Source organism: Colletotrichum aenigma, assembly GCF_013390185.1.
Source record: "Colletotrichum aenigma strain Cg56 chromosome Unknown KSG_Cg56_contig05, whole genome shotgun sequence".
NCBI classification, from domain to species: domain Eukaryota; kingdom Fungi; phylum Ascomycota; class Sordariomycetes; order Glomerellales; family Glomerellaceae; genus Colletotrichum; species Colletotrichum aenigma.
Window position 1 is genome coordinate 3042126 of NW_023500911.1, and position 22833 is coordinate 3064958.

A 22833-nucleotide genomic window follows, 5' to 3' on the forward strand; every position below is an offset into this window, starting at 1 on the left:
CGTAGATGACATGGGCCATGCATGCCTTTGTAATAATCACCAAAGATACCTTGCGCCCAAGTTGAGTGGCTCGCATGGGCTAGTCGTCCTCGCTTCGTCAATGCGAACAAACGTACGACCACACAACTACATCGTCCCTTTCTAGACCATACCGTATAAAATCATCATTCCGCCCCCGCACCCTGGCGGCGGGTTCTTGCTGCCGGCCAACATCATCATCATCGCCCATGAACGTGAGGATTCTGAATCGTCTCTCCTATTTCGGCAAACAAAGCCTATGCCGCCGTCAATAGTTTCGGTCTTTGACGTCAGCCGTGCCATCGCCTCGACACCTCTCGCCTTCAGATTCGTCAACTTTCGTCCAGCATAAAGACGCTTTTCGCAGCCAACAGCTCAGAATGGTACGTAAGGCCGCGACTGGAACAAGATGACCAGAGCCCAGCGGGCAGGTTCTAGATCAGGCACAGGACTGACACGAAAACGCTGCAGGCCAGCAAGATCACCGAGTGGGTTAAGTCCGGCGACAAGTCCGGCGAGTTCAAGCGTCAGCAAAGCTCGTTCCGTGACTCGATCTCCCGGGAGAAAGGCGTCAAGTTTCAAGCTGAGAAGGGCCGCTATCATCTCTATGTCAGCTATGCTTGTCCTTGGGTGAGTTTTGCCAACACTCCAGGGCCCTGTTTTCTGGTGGCTGTGCGACAAGTAGCTCACATCCCGCAGGCCTGCCGTACCTTGATCACCCGCCAGCTCAAGGGTCTAGAGGACATCATCAGCTACTCCGTTGTCCACTGGCACCTAGGAGAGAAAGGTGGGTTTGGTGATACGCACAAAAATTCAGTGTGGTAGCTGGGCTGATTGCCCAACAGGATGGCGCTTCGTCACCAAGGGCGAGCAAGAGAGCGTCCCCGGTGACAATGTCGTCCCAGACCCCATCCAGGGCCACGAGAATTTCACGCACCTCCGCGACGTTTACTTCGAGTCAGAGCCCAATTACGAGGGCCGCTTCACTGTCCCGGTGCTGTATGACAAGAAGCTTAAGACCATCGTTAGCAACGAAAGCAGCGAGATCATCCGCATGCTCTACACCGAGGTGACCTAATTTTGGAAGCTAGGAAAGATTTGGCGTAGCTGACCTTGGCCATAGTTTGATGACCTCGTGGACGAAAAGTACCGTCGAGTCGACCTCTACCCTGAGACTCTCCGCACCCAGATTGACGAGACAAACGAGTGGACGTACGACAAGATCAACAACGGCGTCTACAAGTCTGGTTTCGCCACGACGCAGGAGGCATATGAACGCAACGTCGTCGCTCTTTTCAAGGCTCTCGACAAAGCCGAGGCGCACCTCAAGTCGACATATAGCGAGGGCCCATTTTACTTTGGAAAGGTTACCACTGAAGCGGATATCAGACTGTGAGTCTCAGGCGATCCCCTGCTTCTATTTTTACTGTTACTACTGTTTTTCCTTCTTCAGTTGGGCATCAAGGCCAAGCTTACTCTGTCTTTCCCCGCGCAGCTTTGTCACCATTATTCGATTCGATGTGAGTTCAGCTGCATCTTCTTGACCACAAAGTTACTGACAGCTGCACTGCCCGTCTACGTGCAACATTTCAAGACGAACATACGCGATATCCGTTCTGGATACCCTTTCCTTCACAGGTGGATGCGTAATCTCTACTGGAATGTCCAAGCCTTCCGCGACACGACCCAGTTCGAGCATATCAAGTGGCACTACACCAAGAGCCACACTCATATCAACCCTTTCTCCATCACTCCAGTCGGTCCTTTGCCTGATGTTCTCCCCCTCGACGAGGAGGTTCCGGCAGTCAGCACAAAACTGTAAGGACCCATCGCGAAAGCATGCACGGCCAGAAAGAAAGGCAACACCTATGTCCCGCTCGATGTTTCATGCTGTTGGATATTTTCTGGGTGGAGTGTTTTCTGTATGCTACATTTGTCGTCAGGTTAATTATGGGGTCATCCTGAATCTGCATGTATCGCACGCACAGTCTGCTTGATGACGACGTCAAGTAATCACGTAGCATTGCTTATCCGGTGTGGTAGAAGACCACCATTGCATGTACTACCGACAATATCCACAAGCAGCCGAATGATTATTGGCATTTTCATGGCTGCACGTGGATGCATTTTATGCAAGAACAAGTATTGCCCAAATTAGGAAACTAAAATCATTCGCTCCTAACCACCTTTATTCGAGGTCCTGAATCGGCAACTCATCTGACAACTTCATCCAGTATTATGCGAGAATCCTCTGTATATAACAATGTGCAACATAATAAACACTTTCCCGGTGCATGCAATCCCTCCCAGCTGATAACAAATAGCAAATGTCCTTAAGCGTGAGAGGTGTTCTCTTTTTTGGTGTCCCCGTAGCCAAATGTGATGCATTAAATTAGATATAAATCACCAACGACGCTGCGTTTTACAACTGGCCTGATAATAGCGCCTCCGTAGCTGCAGATGACGTCAGTAAGAGAAAGATGTGAAAAGTGGCCAGGGGAGGACTAACCGCTATTGATGTACTGTCGTTTGGCATCCAGAGGAACGCCAAAGCGACGCTCCAGCTCCTGTTTGATACCCTTCTTCGTCACCGTCATCAGATCGGCCGTCCTTAGAATCTCGCGGATCTCGGCCAACAACGCGTCATCGCTGGGCAGGCCGACCATATCTTCGGGGGAGAAAAATTGCGAACCGCCGAATTGGCTGTTGCGGTTACCGCCCATCTCGGACGCTGCAAGGGACATGCGTGACATGTTACGCTGATCGTAACCCATAGGGGCCCTTGGAGGCGCATAGCCGGCAGCAATGGAGCCAGGGCGGCTGTGGTAACCGTACTCAGAAACAGGAACCTGTCCCTTAGTGGCGTAGCTGTAGCCAGAGGCCTCGGAGCGAGCATCCTCGCGGACGGTCTGCGCATCCCAGAGCTCGGCCTGATATTCTTCCCACTTCTTCTTGGGAATGACAGAGGGGTCGAATTTGCCCTCGTCGGAAATAACAATGTTCTTTCCCTTTTCACCAGCGATGACACGAGTGTTACCCCAGTTGAAGTCGTCCATATGCCAGAAGGAGTAGAGAGGCAGGGCAAAACTGAAGACGGGAATGGCAAGAATATACAGAATCATCCAACCGATCATCTCCCACTTGCGGCGGACAATAAAGATGATAGCTTGCAAACCGTAGATTGCTCCAAGCATGATGAAGGCCGTGACTGGCACCACGGTAGGGTTTTGGACAACCATCACGATAAGATAAATGATGTACGCGACGACCACAGGCTGGACAACAGTACTCAGCAAGTCGACGAACACAATGAAACGCATGGAGAAACAGCAGAATCCACACAGCTGAGCCATGGGAATGAGTTCCATCAGGTTGTGCACCGTCGAGTTGATCCACCGACGTCTCTGGGAGAGAAACACAGCCCAAGAGTCAGGGGCGATAGTCCAAGCATGGGCCCGGTTGGTGTACTTGGTCTTGTACTTGTTGTGGTACTTGAGCAGCAACGTTGTGAGGTAACGGTCCTCACCAAGATGAAGCAGGTTCTTCATGTGCAAAGTATCGACGCGAATGGTAGAGTAATCTTGGACGATTTCGCGACTGACGAACAGAGGCTTGCCGGTCTCGGCAGCGCGGATGCGGTACATCGAGAAACAACCAGGCAAGCAAGTGACGCTGCCGAACAGACTCTCGAAAGCCTTGGTGAGGTTGTGAGAGATCCAGTATTCGTAAACTTGAATCATGGTGATAAAGGATGCCTTGGCGTTGGTTAGTGCCGTCTCACCACAGACGGCAATAAGACGGGTGTCGTTAAGGAAGGCAGAAACCATGCGTGTGGCCGAGTCGGGAGCGACGACTGTGTCCGCATCGATTTGGAACATGAATTCGTAGAAGGTTGGGTTGACGCCAATAATGTTGCGAATCTGGTGATACATCTCGAGTTCCAAGGGGCTCATCTCCAAATTGTAGTGAACGCGATTTAGGAACCGCATGAGAATCATTTGAGAATCTCGCTTGCCACGGTTTCCTGGACGGGAAACCTCTGACGGCTTGCCAACCTTGACAATTACCAAGAAAGGAACAATGTGGCCTTGGACCTCGTACAGACCGGAGAAGACCTTGCCCATGTTGTGCTGCTTCTGACCTTCGCCGAGAGATTCGAAACTGAGTGGCTCGGGGTCGACCGTCTCAGAGACGCCGAGAATGTCAAGTACGATACGAGGCGTCGGCTTGTCATTACCCTGTCCGATAATCATACCGTCACACACAACAATGAGAAGCTTGCGCTTATCATCGTAATGCATCCTGGCACAAGAGTCAATGGCACGGCGAAGAGACTCCTCATCTTCCGTGTAAGCCGGAATCTGGCACATGACGAACTTGTCGAGATTCTCAGGCATGTTCTTGCCGCCGAACTGGAGCGCCGCCAAGAACTTGAAGCCGAGAATAGCGCACAAAATGATGGAGATCGCGAGAACAAGATACTCGGCGAACTTGCAACGGGCCGAGTTACGGGTGTCAACGTCGCCGATGTAGAAGAGGTTGTTGAGGCAGGTCTTCATGCGCTTCTTCATGGCGGCATCGATGTTGAGGTTGTCCCATAGCTTTGTGATATCCGAGCCGGCCTTTTGCTGGAAGAGCGTGGCAACAGTGTTGTCCATGAACTTGGTCTGACCCGTGTCCTCGGGAACGGACTCGCCCGCCGCGGCTTGCATCCTCAAACCGCCGCTAATATATTGCGTCAAATCGTATACACGGCTGTCCAGGATAGCAACAATTTGCTGCTTGTTGGCCAGAGTCTTGACGTACTCAGGAGAGTAGCCCACATTGCCCTTCTTGTAGTTGGCCTTGAGGAATGTCATCTGTTCGTAGTACCAATCCGGGCGGCTGTCGTTGGTCCAAGAACGGAAATCGTGGAACTTGAAGTTCTGGTCAATGGTGGCGAGCGTGGGGGAGCCAGTGGTGTTGGTGTTCTTGTAATCCAGTGACACGTGTTCGTCGACGGAACCGTCCTTGCCCTGGCACAAGGCGCTGACTTGAATAGGGAAGAGGGAGCTGATGTCCTGGCCAGCATAGTTCTTCAACTGTTTGACAGTAACATACGGCGGGTAGTGACGAGGAGCAAAAGAACCAAGATCAAAGACGACGCCGCGAATCGAAACATAGGCAGAATTGTCGTCCTGTCCGTCGTTGGAAGACAGTTCTTCAGCGCTGTACACGTGTTGCGTGGGACAGATGAGCTTGGGAAAGACCACGATGAAAAAAGCAGCAAACAGGCAGAAGAGCCAGATCAGCATATTGATGGCCAGCTTCTCTCTCCAAGCAACACGGATATCCTTGCGGGGCATTTTGCCCATCTTGCGGATGAGAATGTCGGGAACAAACCAGGTCATAAGATAGACGGTAAAGACCCAGCGCTTGCGACTGGCACTGTCCTTGAATTCCTCGACTTCTTCGAGGCTCTTCTCATTTCCACGTTCGGCCATCTGCTCACGGGTGTCTAGGTTCTTGAACATGTCACCGCCTCCGAAGGCAGAAACGCCAGCTTCGGAGCGAGCGTCGGAGCCGTCCTGACCGCCAAAGTATCCGCTCTTGCCCTTCTCGCCGTACCCCATGGGCGTGTTGCCGGCAGAGAGCAGACGCTCCTTGGAGGCAGCAAAAGGGGTGTCCTGAGGCGTGAGACCGTCGCCGTTGTCGGATGGTAGAGCGTATCTTCCAGAAGCAGAAGCGTTTTCGGACAACTGCGCAATCTCCATCCAGCATCTCTCGCTGAGAAAGACGCCGGTGGATCCAATTCTGACCTCGTTGCTCGGCCAATGCCTATCTTCAACGACAAGCTCAACACGTTCCTTCTCAGAACCAACGAGAATGGTGTCGGAGTCGGCCAAGCCCAAGAATTCGCCGAATGGGAGGAAGAGACTGAAATCAGCCGAACGCAGACGCTGGCTGATCTCGGCGATTCCAAACGTTTGCACCTGGGTGCGAACGCACTTGCTGTCGAATTGGTTGGCGATGCGCCTGTCATTGGGCTTCAAGCAGAACACAAAGTAGGAGTTGGTGCTGGGATCAGCCACTGCCTTGGTAACGTTCTCCAAGGATGCAAGGAATTGACCGGATGCCCCCTGCTCCGACGCCTGAAGCCTGGAGCCTCCGGCTTGGGAGTTGCCATCGCTCAACCTGTCCAGTTCTTCTTGAGCTTCCTCTTGCTGCTGCTGTTGATATCGTTGAATGCGAGCCTGGTTGCGAGCGGTCCTAGTTGTCTTTCGCGACATAACACTGGGTGCTCTTGTTGGCTTGGAGCTGATGGTAGCCTGCATCACGGTCGACCTCTCCTTGGGGTGAGTAACTGTGCGTAGAGCCTCTTGACCAAACAAACGAGCAACAAACTCGCTCTTGGTGGAATTGATCATGTTGAGCAAATCGCCAGAAATCACCTCGCCGTTCTCCTCAATGATGCCCTTCACGGGGTAATCAACTTCACCTGCAAAGTGTTTGACGGTGAAAAGAGCTGCCGTGTTCTCGGTAAGGAAGTTGCTGCCTGGGAGTCTCGCAGTTGTGGAGCCAGGGGTAATGGCGGGATTCTTGCCCTCGAAACGCTTGCGCAGACTCTCGAGGAACTGGTGATCGGTGCGGTTCCTCCGGGTCTGGTCATCCAAAATGCTGAGCAAGCCGTTCCCAGGCTTGAGTAGGCCCCTGACGGCATCGGAGTTATCGAAATAGCTGGTAGCTGCAACGCTTACCTCCTCATTCTCAAGCATGTCTGCCTTGCGATCGAAGAAGTTTTGTAGCGTCAAGTTGTAGAGAGCTTCGCAAGCAGCGTTGTTGAGAAGTTGGTCAAGAGCTGAATGAGTTGCCGCCTGTTGGGCGAAACCGGGGAAGTCAATGATAGACACAGTGTTCGCGACGCTCTCTTCAGGGGCGCAGATTCTTTGGTTGATAGACTCGACAATGTACGCAACCAAGAGGGAGTAGAGGGTACGCGCCAGCTCGTTGGCGTGGGACCGGGCACCGGTGGGATCCAGCATGACGGTGACACGCTCCTTGTGAATCATCTTCGTTTTGTATGACAGTGTCGTCTGCAAGTCTTGGGTGCCGACACCCAAGAAAGCAGCAACGATGCTGAGGACATCCTTATTCTTGACGGCCGTCACGGTCTGGCCTCCCTCGTGGGAGAAACCACCGCTGTCGTCGCCAGTGATCTGGGTGTTGGACGTCGTTTCAAACTCAAGCTGGCCAATGTGCAAGATGCCGGCCAAGATCTGGCAAATCTCGGCGATTTCGCTTCTGGGAAACTCCAACTTCTTGAGCGCATTCTTGAAGACCTGGAAGCCCTCAGCATCATTGATGCCGACCTTGAGCTGAGTGGGGTGACCAAGGTATTTCCACCTCTTTTGAACAGCACCAGCCGGGGTCTCGAAGCCAAGATGGGCCTTCTCCGCGGCGCTGGTACCCGCCATAAGGTAGTACAAGATGTGGAAGTTGCGTTCCCCCGTCGGGATGTCTGTAATACGGCTCCGCTCAAGTCTGTGGTCCAGAAGCTTGGCACCGATAAGCACCGGATTGGTTGTTGTGGCCGTGTCATACTGAAGTTCGTAGAAAAGACCCGCCTTGGAGGCTGTTGGGGTCGTCGCAGTTTTGGTTGTGGTGAGGGTATCGAAAACGTAGGCAGCGAGAGATACTTTTGTAGAGAGAGGAGTTGAGGACTTGCCCAGGAACGCGGTCAAGAGGTGGGATCGAAGGGTAGACTTTCCTGAGCCAGATTCACCCCTATTTGCATAGTCAGTACGAAACAGCCAAAAAGATCAAGATGGAGCTACAAATGCGTACAGAAAGACGACGGCCTGGTTCTCTGATCTGTGACCCAATCTGACCCACGCCCGGTCTGCGATATCCTCAGCGCCAGCCATGGCACTCCCTTCCTTGCCTCCATCAGGACCCTTGGCGGATGAGGTGTAGGTATTGAGGGAAATGAGGGCGTGGGATGACAGTCGAGCAGTCGGCAGCGAGACGTGAAAACGACTGGCCAAATGGGCAGTCAATTGCGTGTCTGACTGTGAATGTGCGGGCAACGAGGGGAGAGAAGGTTGATTATGGGCGCCCCCGCCGTTTCCACCAAGCGGTGGGAGGTTCATTGCCATGCTGGGCACGATGGCGCCGGCGACAACTTGGTGTGGACGAACTCTGCGAACGCGTTTGTCGATCGGTCAATCGCGGAGTAGAGGAGCTGGAGAGGCTATAGGTATTCCAAGGCGTGTAAGGAGCCGATGTGGAAGTCGAACAAGGGACAAGATAATCCTGAGGGTAAGATCGAAGTCGAATTAGGCGTGATAGTTGGTAGGCAAACGAGAAGTCGAAAACTCAAAACGAAGGAGACGTGCCACAACAACAGCACTTGCTATGCAAGAAACGAGCGTGCAGGGAGAGGTGAAGAAAGAGAAGAGCGGACTGACTAGTCCACCAAGGCTGAGATGACCGAGTGAGCGAAGCTCGAGGCACGAAACGAACGAAGCGGTTCCTCTCTGTAGCTCTCTCTTTCTGGGCAATCAATCGTGCGTGCTCTTCTTCGCGCGCGCTGAATCCCACTTTTCCCTCCAAATGCTAAGGGAGCCAGCAGCAGAGGCAGAGAGGTAGGATGGTGCAACGGGGCGGGTAACAGCAACAAGCGAATGTGGTAACTGGGAAAGGGGATTGTTTTCTTCGGGGCGCAAGTCCTCAGCAGTGGTTCCACACGGCGAACGAGATAGACCTAAAACGCAGTTCTTTCCCATACGAACTGTGTGCCACAAGCACCACACACACATTGGACACGCAGTGGAGACCGGGAACAATTCACGACACCTCCGTTAGCATCAAGGCATTGCCTGCCCTGCCTGCCTATTATCGCCTCCATCCAGGCTCGGGGACGACGAAATGACAAGTTCTGACCCCTGCTCGTTTTTCTTCTCGACTATTCCCATCCCATTCCTGTATTTCCTGATCCCCGTTTGTAGTGGATCAAGTATGGCGCACTGTGCTTCCAACGCTGACCATATTGACCTCGTTCCAGATGTCCATGTCCACTCTTCATTCTGATGTGTCCGTACTCGTAGCGTAGAAAGTGTAACCTATGCAGTATTCGCCAGTGTTCTCTCAGTGTCTATTACGTAGATATCCCCTCTGGCTTCCTCATCGTCCAGCGGTTCGTTGCGGGGTTCCTTGAGCCTGTTGCCGTCAAGCTACGATGCTTATGGATATGAGTACACTCCAGCCAGCAAGTTGGTACCCGTATACCTACATACGTGCACTCGCACATCGCTAGCGTGGGTTCTATTCCTGTCCGTTCGTACCGAGGGTATCACTGCGCCTCGCGTCGTCTGAACTCCCGAACAAACCAGTAAATAGCAAAGACATGATGAGGTAATACTCTCGCAGGGCGCTTGCCGCATACAAGTCATGTCGCTGTATAGGATAGAATGGCTCCAATGGAGTCGGGACCAAGAGGACCGCTGGCGGTCCGAAGATCATCATGGTAATCAACGCACCCCGGGTGAAGATTAGATTGATCGAGTGAGGCCTGAAGTTCTCCCGCAGGCCCCCCTTTCCCCCGGGCTCTACAGGCGTGCCTTGGCGGCCTTTGAGGTGAGACTATGACAACATCGAGTGGTATTGAGATCAGGGGTATTCTTACTGTGCAAGCCGCCGGAGGGGTTTTTTGTCCTTCTTTTTTTTCTTTCTCTTTTTCTTCTTTTTTTTGGCATCATTTCGCCGTTGCAATCAGAGTGCTGCATTTCCGCTGCTCTCGTCTCCTTTGGGGGCCATCACCAGGACACGAAAGGCACAAGATGGCATTGCATACGCCAGTATCGATAGCACCGAGGCTGTTTGAAGTTGGCTTCACAGGCACATGGGCGACAGCTAGCCGGATTGAAACAAAACGTTGAAGGTCGCAACGATGGACTGAGGTTCAAAAATGCCCTGCCTAAACTTTGTGCGCCTATAGAAGACGGGTTGCTGCGTGGCGTCCCAACTCCCAACAACGGCGTTTTCGCACATGTCTCCGTATCAGGGGCCGCAGAATTCGCCGATGATGGCGGTTCAAGGGGTAATAGGAGACTGAATGTTTCCTGGTCCGACAGGACAGCGGCGAGGAATGTGTCTACTCTGGCAACTTGCAGCATCTGGAATGCAGTGTGTAATTGCACGATGTCCCTATAGCAACATGCGAGGATGATGTTGACGGGAATGTATTGTTCGGAGCGTGCTTGAGAGGAGGTGGTGTTCATCCCATAAACAGCCATCGGACGAGCATCGGAATGACACTAAGCATAAGTGGAGGGCGGTGTTCTGAGTTTGAATGTGAAGGAAGCATAATGCATGGTTGATGTCTGATGAGTTGCAGGCACTGGGCAGTTTGGATGGCAGGCGGTTCGAGCCGCGAAGTCGTTGCTGTTCCCTGGGTGCTCTGGCCTCTGCCACGGTGGGAGAAGACGTGGAGAACCCGGGCTTGAGCCTTGATTGCCTCGAATTATCATCGTCTCAATTAGAGAAGGGAAATGTGGTGCGGACTGTACTGCGTAGGTAGGTACCTGCCAACCTGGGGAAGTCACTCAGAACACAGTGCACAGGGAGTCCCTTTCCTCTCCGTCACGGCACGTCCAGCACCTTCGGCAGGATGATACGTACCTTACCCGCGGGTTAGTCGGGAGATTCCATTGCTAGCAGATGGAAAGGACAGGGAAGCAGCCGAGAAAAGATTGCAAGGAAGCCCAGGTGCGGGCCAAAGACTGAGCGGGACGCCAGGCAGGGTAGGCTAAAAAGAAGGGGGAAAAAAAAGGGACCTGTAAAATAATGATGTAGGGTAAACAAGAGACAGAGAGACGGAGCAAGAGACGGGGCAAGCACTGGGGGTGCAGTGGGTGGACGCTTGAAGAAAATTGGGAGAAAAGGGGCCGTGGGGTTCCATCTACTGGGTCTGGAAAGAGCCGGTGTTGAATGGGCCCATCGGCCGCTAAACCGCTGGATACCTTAGTCCAAAAAAAGCACTGAGCTGCATCAAGTCTCGTCCATCTATCCGTACCTACCTACCTACCTTACAGTACGACGCGAGGGAATGACCGACCTCAAGGTAAGGTAAGGTACCTCAGCTTACCTCACATTACACCCTCTGCGAATACCAAACTAAGGCAACTAGAGCTTTAGTGTCATTCGCATGCATCAGGTTCAGACTACGTACTTGGGTACGCAACAAAAAGGAAGATGAAGAAAAAAAACCGTAGGCCAATACTCGGTACACAGCCTCATCGCGTTCCAGCCCGATTGCTCACCAACCAACCATCTCCTCAGCCAAGCCAACTCCGGCCATGCATCCTATGCCATCAGTTATGAGCACCAATCGGCGGGAAAAAGAGGGACGCCCCATGCACCGAGAGGGGGTCGGAAAAAGAACAACTACTACTACTACTACTACTACTACAACAACAACAACAACAACAACAATAACAACACACCTGTTGGTTCAGTGACATCGTATAATGCTACCAAAACCAGGGAAGAAGCGGGCTGTTGTCTCTTCAGCTGACATTCAGCCAGTCCAGCCAGTCCAGCCAGTCCAGCCACCATCTCGCATTCACGACGGTGGCAGTTACAAAAACACAGAGCTTGTTGATGCATCCTTAGCATCCAACCCAAAGGTACGGAGACACGTATGAGCTTCCTTCTTCCTGTCCGAACCACGAGATCAGCTGAACTGTTGCAGTGCGTGAGGACGAGCGTAATTACACGGACGCCCTGCACCCACTGTTCATCCATCGCCTGTCCGATGATTCATGCCGCCGTTTGGAATATGGAATCGCCTCAGGACTCAGCAGGACCCTTCTTAGAAGCACTGGTTGAGGCCACGGTCATTGCGTACGCAGTTGCATGGCAGAGTCGCACACTGAGGAAGCCGCCGTCGGCACCAAGAACATGCTGCAGATACGCAGCTCGCATTTAGTGTAATGCATTTTCCGCCGTTCGATCGGCTGGGTGGGCCGACTTCTCGCCCTCTCCACTGCCTCCCCGGGCGTGTCCCGGGGCTCCAGGCTCGTATTTGTTCCAAGAAAAGGACAGCCCGCGGCCGGATCTGCAGCAGTCCCAGTCAAGCCACTGTACTAGTCGCCACGGCGGCGAATTCGCGACGAACGACTGTGGACTCGCGGAGACGGGCGAGTGGCGGCTGGGCGTACTAAGTAATGCTTGCTCGTGTTTTCTACTATGTACGGATATTTGTTATGGAACAATGTCGTCTTCGACTGAGAATCTGGTTTTGAGCGTGTTGCATGTTGCATCCCCCCTGTTCCGCTGTGGCAGTTGTGCCCTGGTCTGTCATGCGTGTTGCATTGCCTTGGCACATCGGACCAGCACGATGATGGCCAACTCCTGGCGCTTGCGAGCTACCGGTGGCAAAGCACACACGATGGATGTTCGGTTGTGGAAGAACCGCCGCCGTCGCCGTTGTCGTGGAGGGGGTCGTTTGGCAACCTCGTGCAGTTAGTTGCTTGTATTCGCCCTTTTTTTTTTTTTTTTTTTTTTTTTTATGACTGAAAGCCATTGCGGGCCATCAGCCCCAGCTACGGATGCACCAGGTAAAACTTGCTTCTGCAATGGATGACTGATTCCAAGCACTCCCAGAGTTGTCATCGTACGGATGCCTGCCCTATGACTTCCTGGGGTAAGGTGTCTGCGGACATCTGGAATTCATGTGAATGCATCAAGTGGCTGGCGTACCTACGCAGTATGAAGCAGGCAAACGCAGGTTACCTTAGGTAAGTCGGGGTTTCTTTACAGTGCGAGCCCACGGGCCGACCGGTGGGATTGACTACTCCATTCTGCGCAGCAGTGCAAGGGACCTGAGCCCCATGCTGAGTTTAGGGAGTGCCCTTGGCGACGTTGCCGGGGTCTCCTTTCTTTCGTCCAAGATTTGGCCGGGGGTCTCTGGAGTGACACTTTGCGTCTTGGGCGTGTTCCGCCCGCCTCATCCCAGGGGCCAAGGCAAGGAAGGCGACGAAATCAAAGGAAGGGAAGGGGGTGGGATCAGAAGAGGGGGGGGTTAAAAAAAAATCTCAACAGGCACGCGTGCTGTATTTTGATGTGCTGTACGAGCTGAGTGGCAGGCCCATGGTGTGGTGAACCGTCAGATCGGGCTTCCCTAAGGTAAGCTGCAGAACAATACGATATCGCATGAGAGCACCCTCGGGAGTTCTCAGCCTCTATTTGGGACACGCTTGTACTGTTCCTCTTGCTGCGTTGCGGCAGACCATCCCCGAACTTTCAGTGTTCACTCATTCGGCTCCTATTACCTATCCATATGTACGAGACCCACGTTCCGACACTCCCTAAACTTCCTGGTCTGCAGCATGACTGCTTCTGCTACCTACCTAGGTAGCCGTGTCCTATGCTTTGCCTGCTCCTCCGCCTGCGTCTGTACCTCTGCCTTACCTACCTACCTACTACATAGGTACCTGAGGGAAAACCTGCAAAATCGAGGTACCTGCTTCACCTGCCGCCCCCCTCCCTCCCCTTTCGCCTGTCACCCTCTTCCATCACCCTCATCTTCAGTTGTCGAAGCCTTGGACAGGGAACTTGGCTTTTCTTCCTCCTACCTCTTTTCCCCCTCGACAGACGCCTCACTCGCTTTGGTGGTCTGATTGTCCCATCGTTCGCTGAGTTTTTGGATTTCTCTCCTGCTTTCGATTTACTGTCGACTTCTTCGTTTGCTTGCCGGAAGGCAAGAAGAGAAAGGGAGAAATCGGCTTCGCGCCCACCTTCGAAGCATAACTTTACGCGTTGCTCAGCGACAAACCGCATAGCACTCCGCCTCAATCCGTCTTACCACTCGTCTATCTTACTCCTCGTAATAGCACAACCACAGAATAACTCGCTTCCTTTCTTCCTCGTCACCATCTGTTATTCTCTCCATCCACGGCTGCCCTTCGCTTTCTAGGCCACGACCTCGACGCCTGTTCAACCTTCGTTCGTAACCCAATCCGTCTTATAAACGACCCCGAATAGAGTCCTGACCCTCCGAGGGGGCTGTCCACGCCGGACATCACGATTCGAACCCCATCAACATGGCCAGCGGTCGAATGTCCATGTACTCGGTGGCATCCGAGGGTCTTGGAGGCCCTCGTGGTGCCCAACAGTCTACCCCTGTGTCCACCACCACTCTCCTCAACGCCGTTCACAACATCTACTTGTCGTCCCAGCCTTATAATCTGGATGCTGGGACGAGCCTCGTCGTCAACACATGGCTCACGGCAGCTCAGGCCGGCTCCGATGGGAGACCCGGTGGCACCATAGACCCTACCCTCGGTGCGAGAGCATGGGAACACGCTCGTCGCCGTGCCGAGGACGGCTGCATCGTCCTTGGGTAAGACTCAATATACTTTATACTTGGTCTCAACCGGATTGGTCGCTGATTTCTCCCAGGTCTCTTCACACATCGACGCCCTCTCTCCTCACTCCGTTCCTCTCATCTCTGCCCCTCTCGATCCCCTCGTCGGTTTTCAGGTCATTGGAAGCCATCCAACCATTCCTCAGGTGCTCTACCCCATACAACCCTTCTGCATCTCGCCAGTCTGCTCTCGGTGTCACCTTGACACTTAACCTGACGGGAAATCTTCATGGGGCATCAGTTTCCTTATCTCAGGGCGGCATTGATACTGCCAAGGGTCTGCTTAGTATTCCTCCTGAGGCCGGATATCGCGCCTTTGACGTTTTCTACTACCTCCTCACTTCGGCTTCCACCCCTGCCGAGAGAGAATTCTTGGGCCTGAAGGCTGCCTCCAACTACGCTCTACTTTCCAGATCTGGCACATACAACCCTCCCTCTTATCTGCCGACTGCCGATGATGCTGCCGCTGCTGATGACTTCCGCTCCGCCTTGAAAGAAATCGGTATCAAGGGTTCCGCTCACCGCAACCTGATTTCCACACTTGCAGGCTTATTGAAGCTCGGTGACACTCTGGACTACCATGTCGATGAGGAGGTCTTCGAGGAAATCTGCGAGGATGTCAGTGGGCTGCTGGGCATGGATCCCGAGACCCTTGCCAGGCATTGTACAACCCAGGACCGATCGACCTTTGTTGCTGGTCTTTACGAGGCACTGGTCGATTGGGTCATCTCCAAAGCCAACGAGGCCATTTCTGCCCAGATGCAGCGTATCAAAGATGGTGCTGAGTCCATTGACGGCCGCGGCACTCATACGCCCACTTCCAATGGTGACAGCGGTGACACCGTCTGTATCACTATATTGGATGTGCCTGATCCGAATTTGGGCAAGGCTTTGTCTATGAGGGGGATATTCGATGATACTCTTGGCATTAATGCTGAGATGATTGCGGATGGCGTTGAAGTCCCCCCTGCAGGCAGCACTATCGTGCGAGAGATGCAGACTGCGATTGGCGAGGTCGGCCCTGAGATGGGCATCATGTCAGGTGCGGCCGGTAAGGACCGTCAGCATGAGTTGGAGAAGCGTGAGGAGGTCCTCGAGAAGATTGGACATTCTGCAGACGACGATGCTTTCCTCAAGAAGTTGCTTTTCCCCGTTGCGGGCGAAGGCATCACCTTGGGACGTGCCGGTCGCATCGACCTGTTGTCTTTGATGAGCTCCAGCCGTGTTTGGTACCATCTTGCCGTTCATCCTACTGACGATTCACCTGCAAGCTTGGCTGCCCTGCCCTCGGTGAATTCTGCCTGGTCCGCTGGTACCGTTTCCCGCCAGCTTCGCGCCTGGCGCCTGCCTGAATGGGCCAACAGACGCAACAAGAACCTCGACTTCACAGCAGACTTCGACATTGACGAGTTTGTCCAACGTTATGCTGCGCTTGGCTGTAAAGATGGCCGCGAGGGCATTGAAACCTGGATTCTCGAGCGCGGATGGACCAATGGCGAAGTAGTCATCGGTAAAGAACGTGTTTGGGTACGGGAGGCTGCGTGGTGGGAGGCCGAGAGCATGCTTGATATGAAGCCGCTGGACAACAACCTTCCTGGCATGGGTAACGTCATGGTTGCCAACAACTTGGAGTCGGGATACTCGGCAAACGGCAGCGGCTACTTTCCAACTCCCATGCTTGGCGAAACAACTCCTAATGGTAGCCGTGATCACCTCATTGCTCATCAGCGAAACTACAGCCAAGGCAATCTTTCCCAAGCCACCCTGAACCACAACAACGCCATGCGAGCACCATCCATTGCCCCTTCTGGAATGCGCAATGTGCAACAGTCAGGAGACTATGGACTGGGTACAAAGGGTGATACTTACAAGGGCCAAGTTTTCTACAACCACGAGGGCGAATTCGTCGGACAGATGGATCCCGAGCTTGCTGACGGCAAACATGTTGAAACCAAGGAGATGACCAAGGAGCGACGGATTTGGGTCGCAATCGTCTGGGCTTGGACCTGGTGGATTCCTTCTCCTTTGTTGAGTTTTGTTGGCCGAATGAAGCGACCCGATGTCCGCATGGCCTGGCGCGAGAAGCTCGTCCTCGTTTGGTTCATCATTCTCATGAATGCTGCCATCGTCTTTTGGATTATCTGGTTCGGAAAACTCTTGTGCCCCAATTTCGACAAGGCTTGGAATACCAAAGAAGTCGGGTATCATGGTGGCGAAACCGACTTTTATGTCAGCGTTCGAGGTCGCGTTTACGACATTTCCAAGTTCTGGAAGACGCAGCACTCTGACACGGCCATCGAGACCACCAAGGACAATATGTTGCCATTCGCGGGTATGAACTTGGACGAGTACTTCCCCCCTCCCCTGACGCTGGTATGTCCTGGTCTCGGACTCGCGGAAACCACTCAGTTGACGGCGAACAACACCCCGGAGTACACCACAGGTGTCCATACGTCTGGCTACTACGCTTCCGACCGCACCAGTGCTTTGGGCAACACCGACTGGTACAGCAAGACGTTCCTGCCCCGTATGAAGGAATATTACAAGGGTGACCTCGTCTGGGACAAAAAGACTGTGTCAGATGAAGGCTCCAACGACAGCCACATGTGGGTTATCTATGATGGCGCCGTCTACGACTTGACCGACTATTATAATACCATGGATATACAGAAGAACGTCGACACGTACAAGTTTCTCAACACGAAACTTACCAACGTCGTTTCCAATAACCCTGGCGAAGATGTCACAGACTTGTGGAACGACGTCATCAAGACTGCGGCCTCGAACACGACCGAGAACACATCTGTGCAGAACAGCATGAACTGCATAAAGAATCTTTTCTATGTTGGTATTCCGGACTTCCGAAATTCCGCCAAGTGTCAGGCAAACAACTACATTATGTTAGCGATGACAATCATTCTCTGCTCTGTCATTCTTATCAAGTTTTTGTCCGCCCTTCAGTTTGGCTCGAAGCGACGTCCAGCTCCCCAGGACAAGTTTGTTATCTGCCAGGTTCCTGCCTATACTGAAGGCGAAGACTCACTACGGAAAGCCCTCGATTCCCTTACAGCCTTGCAATATGACAACAAACGGAAGCTCATTTGCGTCATCTGTGACGGTATCATCGTTGGTGCCGGCAACGATCGTCCAACCCCCAAAATCGTTCTGGATATCCTCGGTGTTGATCCCAAGGTTGACCCACCCGCGCTTCCTTTCAAGTCTGTTGGCACTGGCAGTGAGCAGCTGAATTACGGCAAGGTCTACTCGGGTCTGTACGAGTTTGAGGGGAATGTAGTCCCATACATCGTTGTCGTCAAGGTTGGAAAGGAATCTGAGCAGTCCAAGGCTAAGCCTGGTAACAGGGGCAAGCGTGATTCCCAGATTCTTTTGATGAGCTTCCTGAACAGAGTTCACCACCGCGCCCCCATGAGTCCTCTTGAACTTGAGATGTTCCACCAGATCAACAACATCATTGGAGTTGATCCAGAACTCTACGAGTATCTCATGATGGTTGATGCCGATACCTGCGTCAGGGAAGATTCGCTGAATAGACTTGTGTCGGCTTGCGCCAATGACGCCAAGATTGCTGGTATTTGCGGCGAAACCGGCTTGCAGAACGATGACAGAACATGGTGGACTATGATCCAGGTTTACGAGTACTTCATTTCCCACAACCTCGCCAAGGCCTTCGAGTCTCTTTTCGGTAGCGTTACCTGTTTGCCTGGATGGTAAGTAAAAGACTGCCGATGACTTTCGCACTGGGGACACTTGACTAACTTCGCACCAGTTTCACCATGTACCGTCTGCGAACCGTTGACAAGGGCAAGCCGCTCATCATCTGTGACGGCGTGATTCGCGACTACAGTGTTTGCGACGTCGACACCCTTCACAAGAAGAATCTGTTGTCTCTCGGTGAGGATCGTTACCTTACAACGCTGATGACGAAATATTTCCCGTCTATGAAGTACAAATTTATTCCCGATGCGTACTGCCAAACCGCAGCTCCCGAATCGTGGAGCGTTCTTTTGTCTCAACGTCGCCGTTGGATTAACTCTACCATCCACAACCTTTTTGAGTTGATGAAGCTGAAGGAAATGTGCGGATTCTGCTGCTTCAGCATGCGCTTCATCGTCTTCATCGATCTGTTCGGAACTATCATCCTCCCCGCCACCACCGTCTATCTCGGATACCTCATTTACACCTTGGCTACCAGTACTGGCCAGATTCCGTACATTTCCATTATCATGATCGCTGCAGTGTATGGCCTACAAGCCTTGATATTCATCTTGAAGAGACAGTGGCAACACATCGGATGGATGATCATCTACATTCTTGCTTTCCCTATTTACTCCTTCGCCCTTCCCATCTACTCTTTCTGGAACCAGGACAACTTCTCTTGGGGTAACACTCGTATCGTCATTGGAGAGAAGGGCGCTAAGCAGTTGGTCGCTGTTGACGACGAAGGATTTGACCCCAGGAGCATTCCTTTGCAGCGATGGGATGATTACGCCATGGCCAACAACCTTCCTGGACGTCGTGGCGGCTACATGGAGAAGACCGACATGGGTTATGACGACCAGTACGAGATGGACGAGATCAGGTCGGTCTACTCGTCCGTTCGCCAGGGCTCCGTCCTCACCGGTATGAACCGCAACAACACCTACATGCCGCCTCAGTCCCCGGCTCCTTTCGGAGGCCACATGGCTCGCGCATCGGGTGCGACCAGCCCGTACCACAATGACCAGACCATGGCCAATAGGCAATCGATGGCCTCTCTGGGTACTCACGACATCCATCGCATGCAGACCCCCTATCAAGACTTCCCCGGCAATCGTCCCAGCGTCTCCAACCTCCGTGGCCAGGCTAGCCTTTCGCCTGGTCTCGGCGGTAGCCGGTCACAATCAGCACTGGGTCTGAACCGTCCCAGCGCGAACCAATCTACTTCGTCATTCGACTTCCAGCGTGGCAACATGCAAGGTCCCGACGACGGTATGATCATCGAAGCCATTCAGGGCGTCCTGAGGGAAGTGGACCTCGACACCGTCACAAAGAAGCAAGTGCGTGCTCTGGTTGAGCAGCGGCTGCAGACCGGACTCGTCGGCGAGAGGAGGACGTTCATGGACAGGCAGATCGACAACGAGCTGGCGAACATGTAAAATATATGCAAGAGATCGTACATAAGAGCCGTTTTCGCTGTCGTAAAATGAGGGCACTTGCAGGAGGCTGGTCAAAAAATCTGGGGCGTTGCGCAATCGATCATCGAACGAGTTTACTCGATGACGTCATTTTTGATTCTATCGTTTTTCTCTCTGTTGGTCAGGGGCACATATTTGCTATTGGTAACGCATCAAATGTGGACGGCATCCACTTGGTAATCAATCTCCTAGTAGTTCAATTAATATGTATAAATAACCGAACAGGTGATGCGCTATCTTGATGGCGCTCGTGCTGGTAACGCTTCCTACCCCTCTTGCACGTGTGAATCTTAGCTGTTCGACCGAGCGTTGACTGCTTGGCAGTGCATCAGAACGAGGCTTCTATTGAATCTTGCCCACACCATTGAGTCTAAGGTAGACATCAGTACCCCAGCCATATAGACTCTGCACAGCAATGCCACCGCCAAAATACTCAGCATATGCTCGGCTAAGCGGCAGACCGTATCCGAGACCTGCAATAGTGCTTCCGCCTGCACTCGCATTGGATATCACGTTTAATCCATCGTTATCGGAACCAGGAAACTCATCATCTTCGGAGAACGTGGTGAATGAGTACGACCAGATGTTGGGCAGTACCTCAGGGGCTATACCACCCCCTCGGTCCCTTATCCGAATGGTCACTCCTGGCACGTTGTCATCCAGCGGCCGTATAGCATCGCTCCTGAATTCACCCCTACCCTCTTTGGGCACGTCAATCTTGAGGGGCTGCCCCGACTGCTTGCGAGCGGGCGGCTCGGGAGCGATCGTTACCACGATAGGCTCCTTGTTGTCACGGTGTTCTACGGTGGCTCGGAAGGCATTCTTGAGCAGCTCGGTGACGATGTACTCGAGATGCATTGGCACAAAGGCAAAAGTAGTGTCTGGTTCTCCATCAATGATCAAATGTGGGCGAACGCCGTACCGCAGTTCGCAAATGTCGGCAACGAAGCCAGCGCAGGATTCGACAATGTGAGCAGGACGTAGAGCGGTGTCGATAACGCCAATGTAGCTGGGATGCTCCGGACATGGCGTCGGACTGGCACCCGGGTCGAAATGCGGCTGGCTGCTGTAGTGAAGGGCGATGTGCTGCTCGGCCACGAGGCGTGTGCCTATACGGGCACGGAGATGTTCATCAAGAAAGCGAGTGACTTCTGCGGGGCTTATGTAGCGGCGGCACTCGAGGAAACCCCGAGCGAGAATCGGTATGGTATCGGTGTGTGTCGCGACGAGCTCTGCCAGGACCTCTGTGAAGCGAATCTCATCGTCGAGCGTCCGAACCGCATTCTCGCCCGCCTTGCCGCCCTTAGTCCACCAAGGAAGTAGTGTCGAGAGTGAGTGGACGTAGTTGTTATAGATTCGACTAATGTTGGGGTTCGACACTACGATATATGGCAGGTTTCGAAGGGCCTGGATGCGGTGGGCAAGGCGAATGGGTAGTAGTGACAGGGTGAAGTTGGCCGAAGAGAAGAGGGACTTTTCGCTCAGCGGAGGACGGCCATGTCTAGGTTGGGTTGACCAAACGTCAGATTGAAAAGCTCGTGGGAATATCGGGCTGGGAGGGTCATCAATACTTGACCAAATCGGCGAGGCTCAGTGGATGCTGAGGTTTCTTGGCCAGCTGCACAATCTCGTGTTCGTCGACACGCGACAGATAGGAAGAGTTGGCACCGCCGTGGCCATGGCGTGAGGTGAAGGAACGGCAAGGATAAGAAGAGCAGGCTCGTAGGGGTATCCTCTGGGGCTGTGTGAGCCTCAACGGTCTAGCGATACTCCTCATGGCGGCATTGTAAGAGCTGTAGTTACCGGGCAAGAGATTTTGCGGTCAAGGAGTGCGAGGGAGAGAGCTTTGGCTTAGGAAGGAATGAGATCATATGCATCAGGACAGGAGGCTTGACTCGGAACGAATTAGACGCAGGGAGCTGATCTTAGCGCAGTCACCGGGTGCTGTCCGTGTTGGGGCTTGAAGGCGGGGGTGGCTAGTGGCATAGACCGATTCCTGTGGCTTCCGTGCCGGGTGATGAGACACGGGCGGGGGCCGACGCCAACCGCGGGGCGCTTCAAGCAAATGGCGGCCGAAGGGTACGGAGCACGAATGGTGCCTAGAGACATGACTGTCACTCTTCCAGAGATAATCTTGAGAGGGAATTCGCGGTGGTCCAGACAATTCCAGTAAAAAGCGAGGCTCTACTGTAGCGCCATTAATCGTTCACGTGTGTCACGCATAGAGCCTAGAAGTTGCAAGTGGGAGCGGAAAGAAAAGAAGAGCATCAAATCATTACGGACGTCATGATTCTAGTTAAGGTATGTACTGAATCGGGTACAAGGCTCATTGAAACCGCAAGCAAAGCCTTGCTCGGTGTCTATTGCGTGCGAACCTCTTGGTCCTTCTCGACGTGCTTGACATGCTCGTGTTTCTCGAGAGTGGAGATTTGGTCTTCGGGAAACTCGACACTGGCGAAGTTGATTAGGTCAGTCGTGGTCAGCATAAAGGGACTACATAATCGCAGTGACTTACGAAAAACCCTTGATCAGGCTGTACTCATGACCAATCTTTCCACCCTGGTCCTCGGCATGCTTCTTGGCCCTGCGTGTACAGTTAAAACGTGTGCTTCGTGAAACGTAGTTGCCGACTTACGCCTGGAACTGCTCCGGAGTAGCATCCTCCTTGCAGGTGACCTAGGAAAGCATCACGTCAACACGATGCGTTCCAGAAACAACGTCAAAAGCAAGCTTGATACGTACAATGTAGGTAGGCATGGTGACGGGCTGTATGGTGTGGAAAGAGTTTTGAGGCTGGTAGTATGTGACGACAATTTTGGGTGTGTGTAGAGATTGAAGCAGATGATGAGGTGAAAGTCGCAGGTGGGAGTGCGCCTGCAAGGCAGTCTTTATAACCAGGGCAACGGGTCTCATAAGTGCCCGGTTTTCCCAGGCATGGAAGGCACAGACAGGTCAGGAAGGTCAGTAGGAAGGTAGGGAGAACAGGCCAGTAGCAAGGCTTGAACGGGGTGTGGGAACTTCGCGACTTGCCGGGAACTAAAAGTGACGCGAAGTTTGCTTCTGAGGAGACAGCGTACCGTAGGCGGTGCTTCAGTGTGGCCCATGCAACGTGAGCGTCAGGTAGGTAGGTAGGTGAGGATGTGTATGAGTGGCACGTACGGAGAGCATTCAACCCCCATCCATCACGGACACCTCATTGCGGACACCTCAATG

At 53.1% G+C, this 22833-nt stretch overlaps 5 protein-coding genes across 5 annotated transcripts; 2 read left to right on the top strand and 3 right to left on the bottom strand.

The window, feature by feature from the left end:
* Positions 1-398: 398 nt before the first annotated feature.
* Positions 399-1840, top strand: gto2-1 (Glutathione S-transferase omega-like 2; the record flags this gene model as incomplete). The annotated part of the gene is made up of 7 exons (XM_037323727.1): positions 399-401; positions 490-648; positions 718-805; positions 864-1087; positions 1142-1410; positions 1514-1538; positions 1613-1840. The coding sequence occupies 7 exons, from the start codon at positions 399-401 to the stop codon at positions 1838-1840; spliced, it is 996 nt and encodes a 331-aa protein (XP_037177406.1).
* A 600-nt stretch (positions 1841-2440) lies between these two features.
* CHS8-0 (Chitin synthase 8) lies at positions 2441-7922 on the bottom strand (the record flags this gene model as incomplete). Its single annotated transcript, XM_037323728.1, has 3 exons — positions 2441-2472; positions 2528-7782; positions 7843-7922. The coding sequence occupies 3 exons, from the start codon at positions 7920-7922 to the stop codon at positions 2441-2443; spliced, it is 5367 nt and encodes a 1788-aa protein (XP_037177376.1).
* A 6180-nt stretch (positions 7923-14102) lies between these two features.
* On the top strand, positions 14103-19581 carry CHS6 (Chitin synthase 6; the record flags this gene model as incomplete). The annotated part of the gene is made up of 3 exons (XM_037323729.1): positions 14103-14401; positions 14461-18153; positions 18213-19581. The coding sequence occupies 3 exons, from the start codon at positions 14103-14105 to the stop codon at positions 19579-19581; spliced, it is 5361 nt and encodes a 1786-aa protein (XP_037177375.1).
* Positions 19582-19962: 381 nt separating this feature from the next.
* Positions 19963-21397, bottom strand: CGCA056_v008483 ([3-methyl-2-oxobutanoate dehydrogenase [lipoamide]] kinase; the record flags this gene model as incomplete). Its single annotated transcript, XM_037323730.1, has 2 exons — positions 19963-21121; positions 21192-21397. The coding sequence occupies 2 exons, from the start codon at positions 21395-21397 to the stop codon at positions 19963-19965; spliced, it is 1365 nt and encodes a 454-aa protein (XP_037177374.1).
* A 583-nt stretch (positions 21398-21980) lies between these two features.
* Positions 21981-22377, bottom strand: CGCA056_v008484 (Uncharacterized protein; the record flags this gene model as incomplete). Its single annotated transcript, XM_037323731.1, has 4 exons — positions 21981-22071; positions 22136-22204; positions 22256-22296; positions 22363-22377. The coding sequence occupies 4 exons, from the start codon at positions 22375-22377 to the stop codon at positions 21981-21983; spliced, it is 216 nt and encodes a 71-aa protein (XP_037177373.1).
* Between the last annotated feature and the right edge of the window lie 456 nt (positions 22378-22833).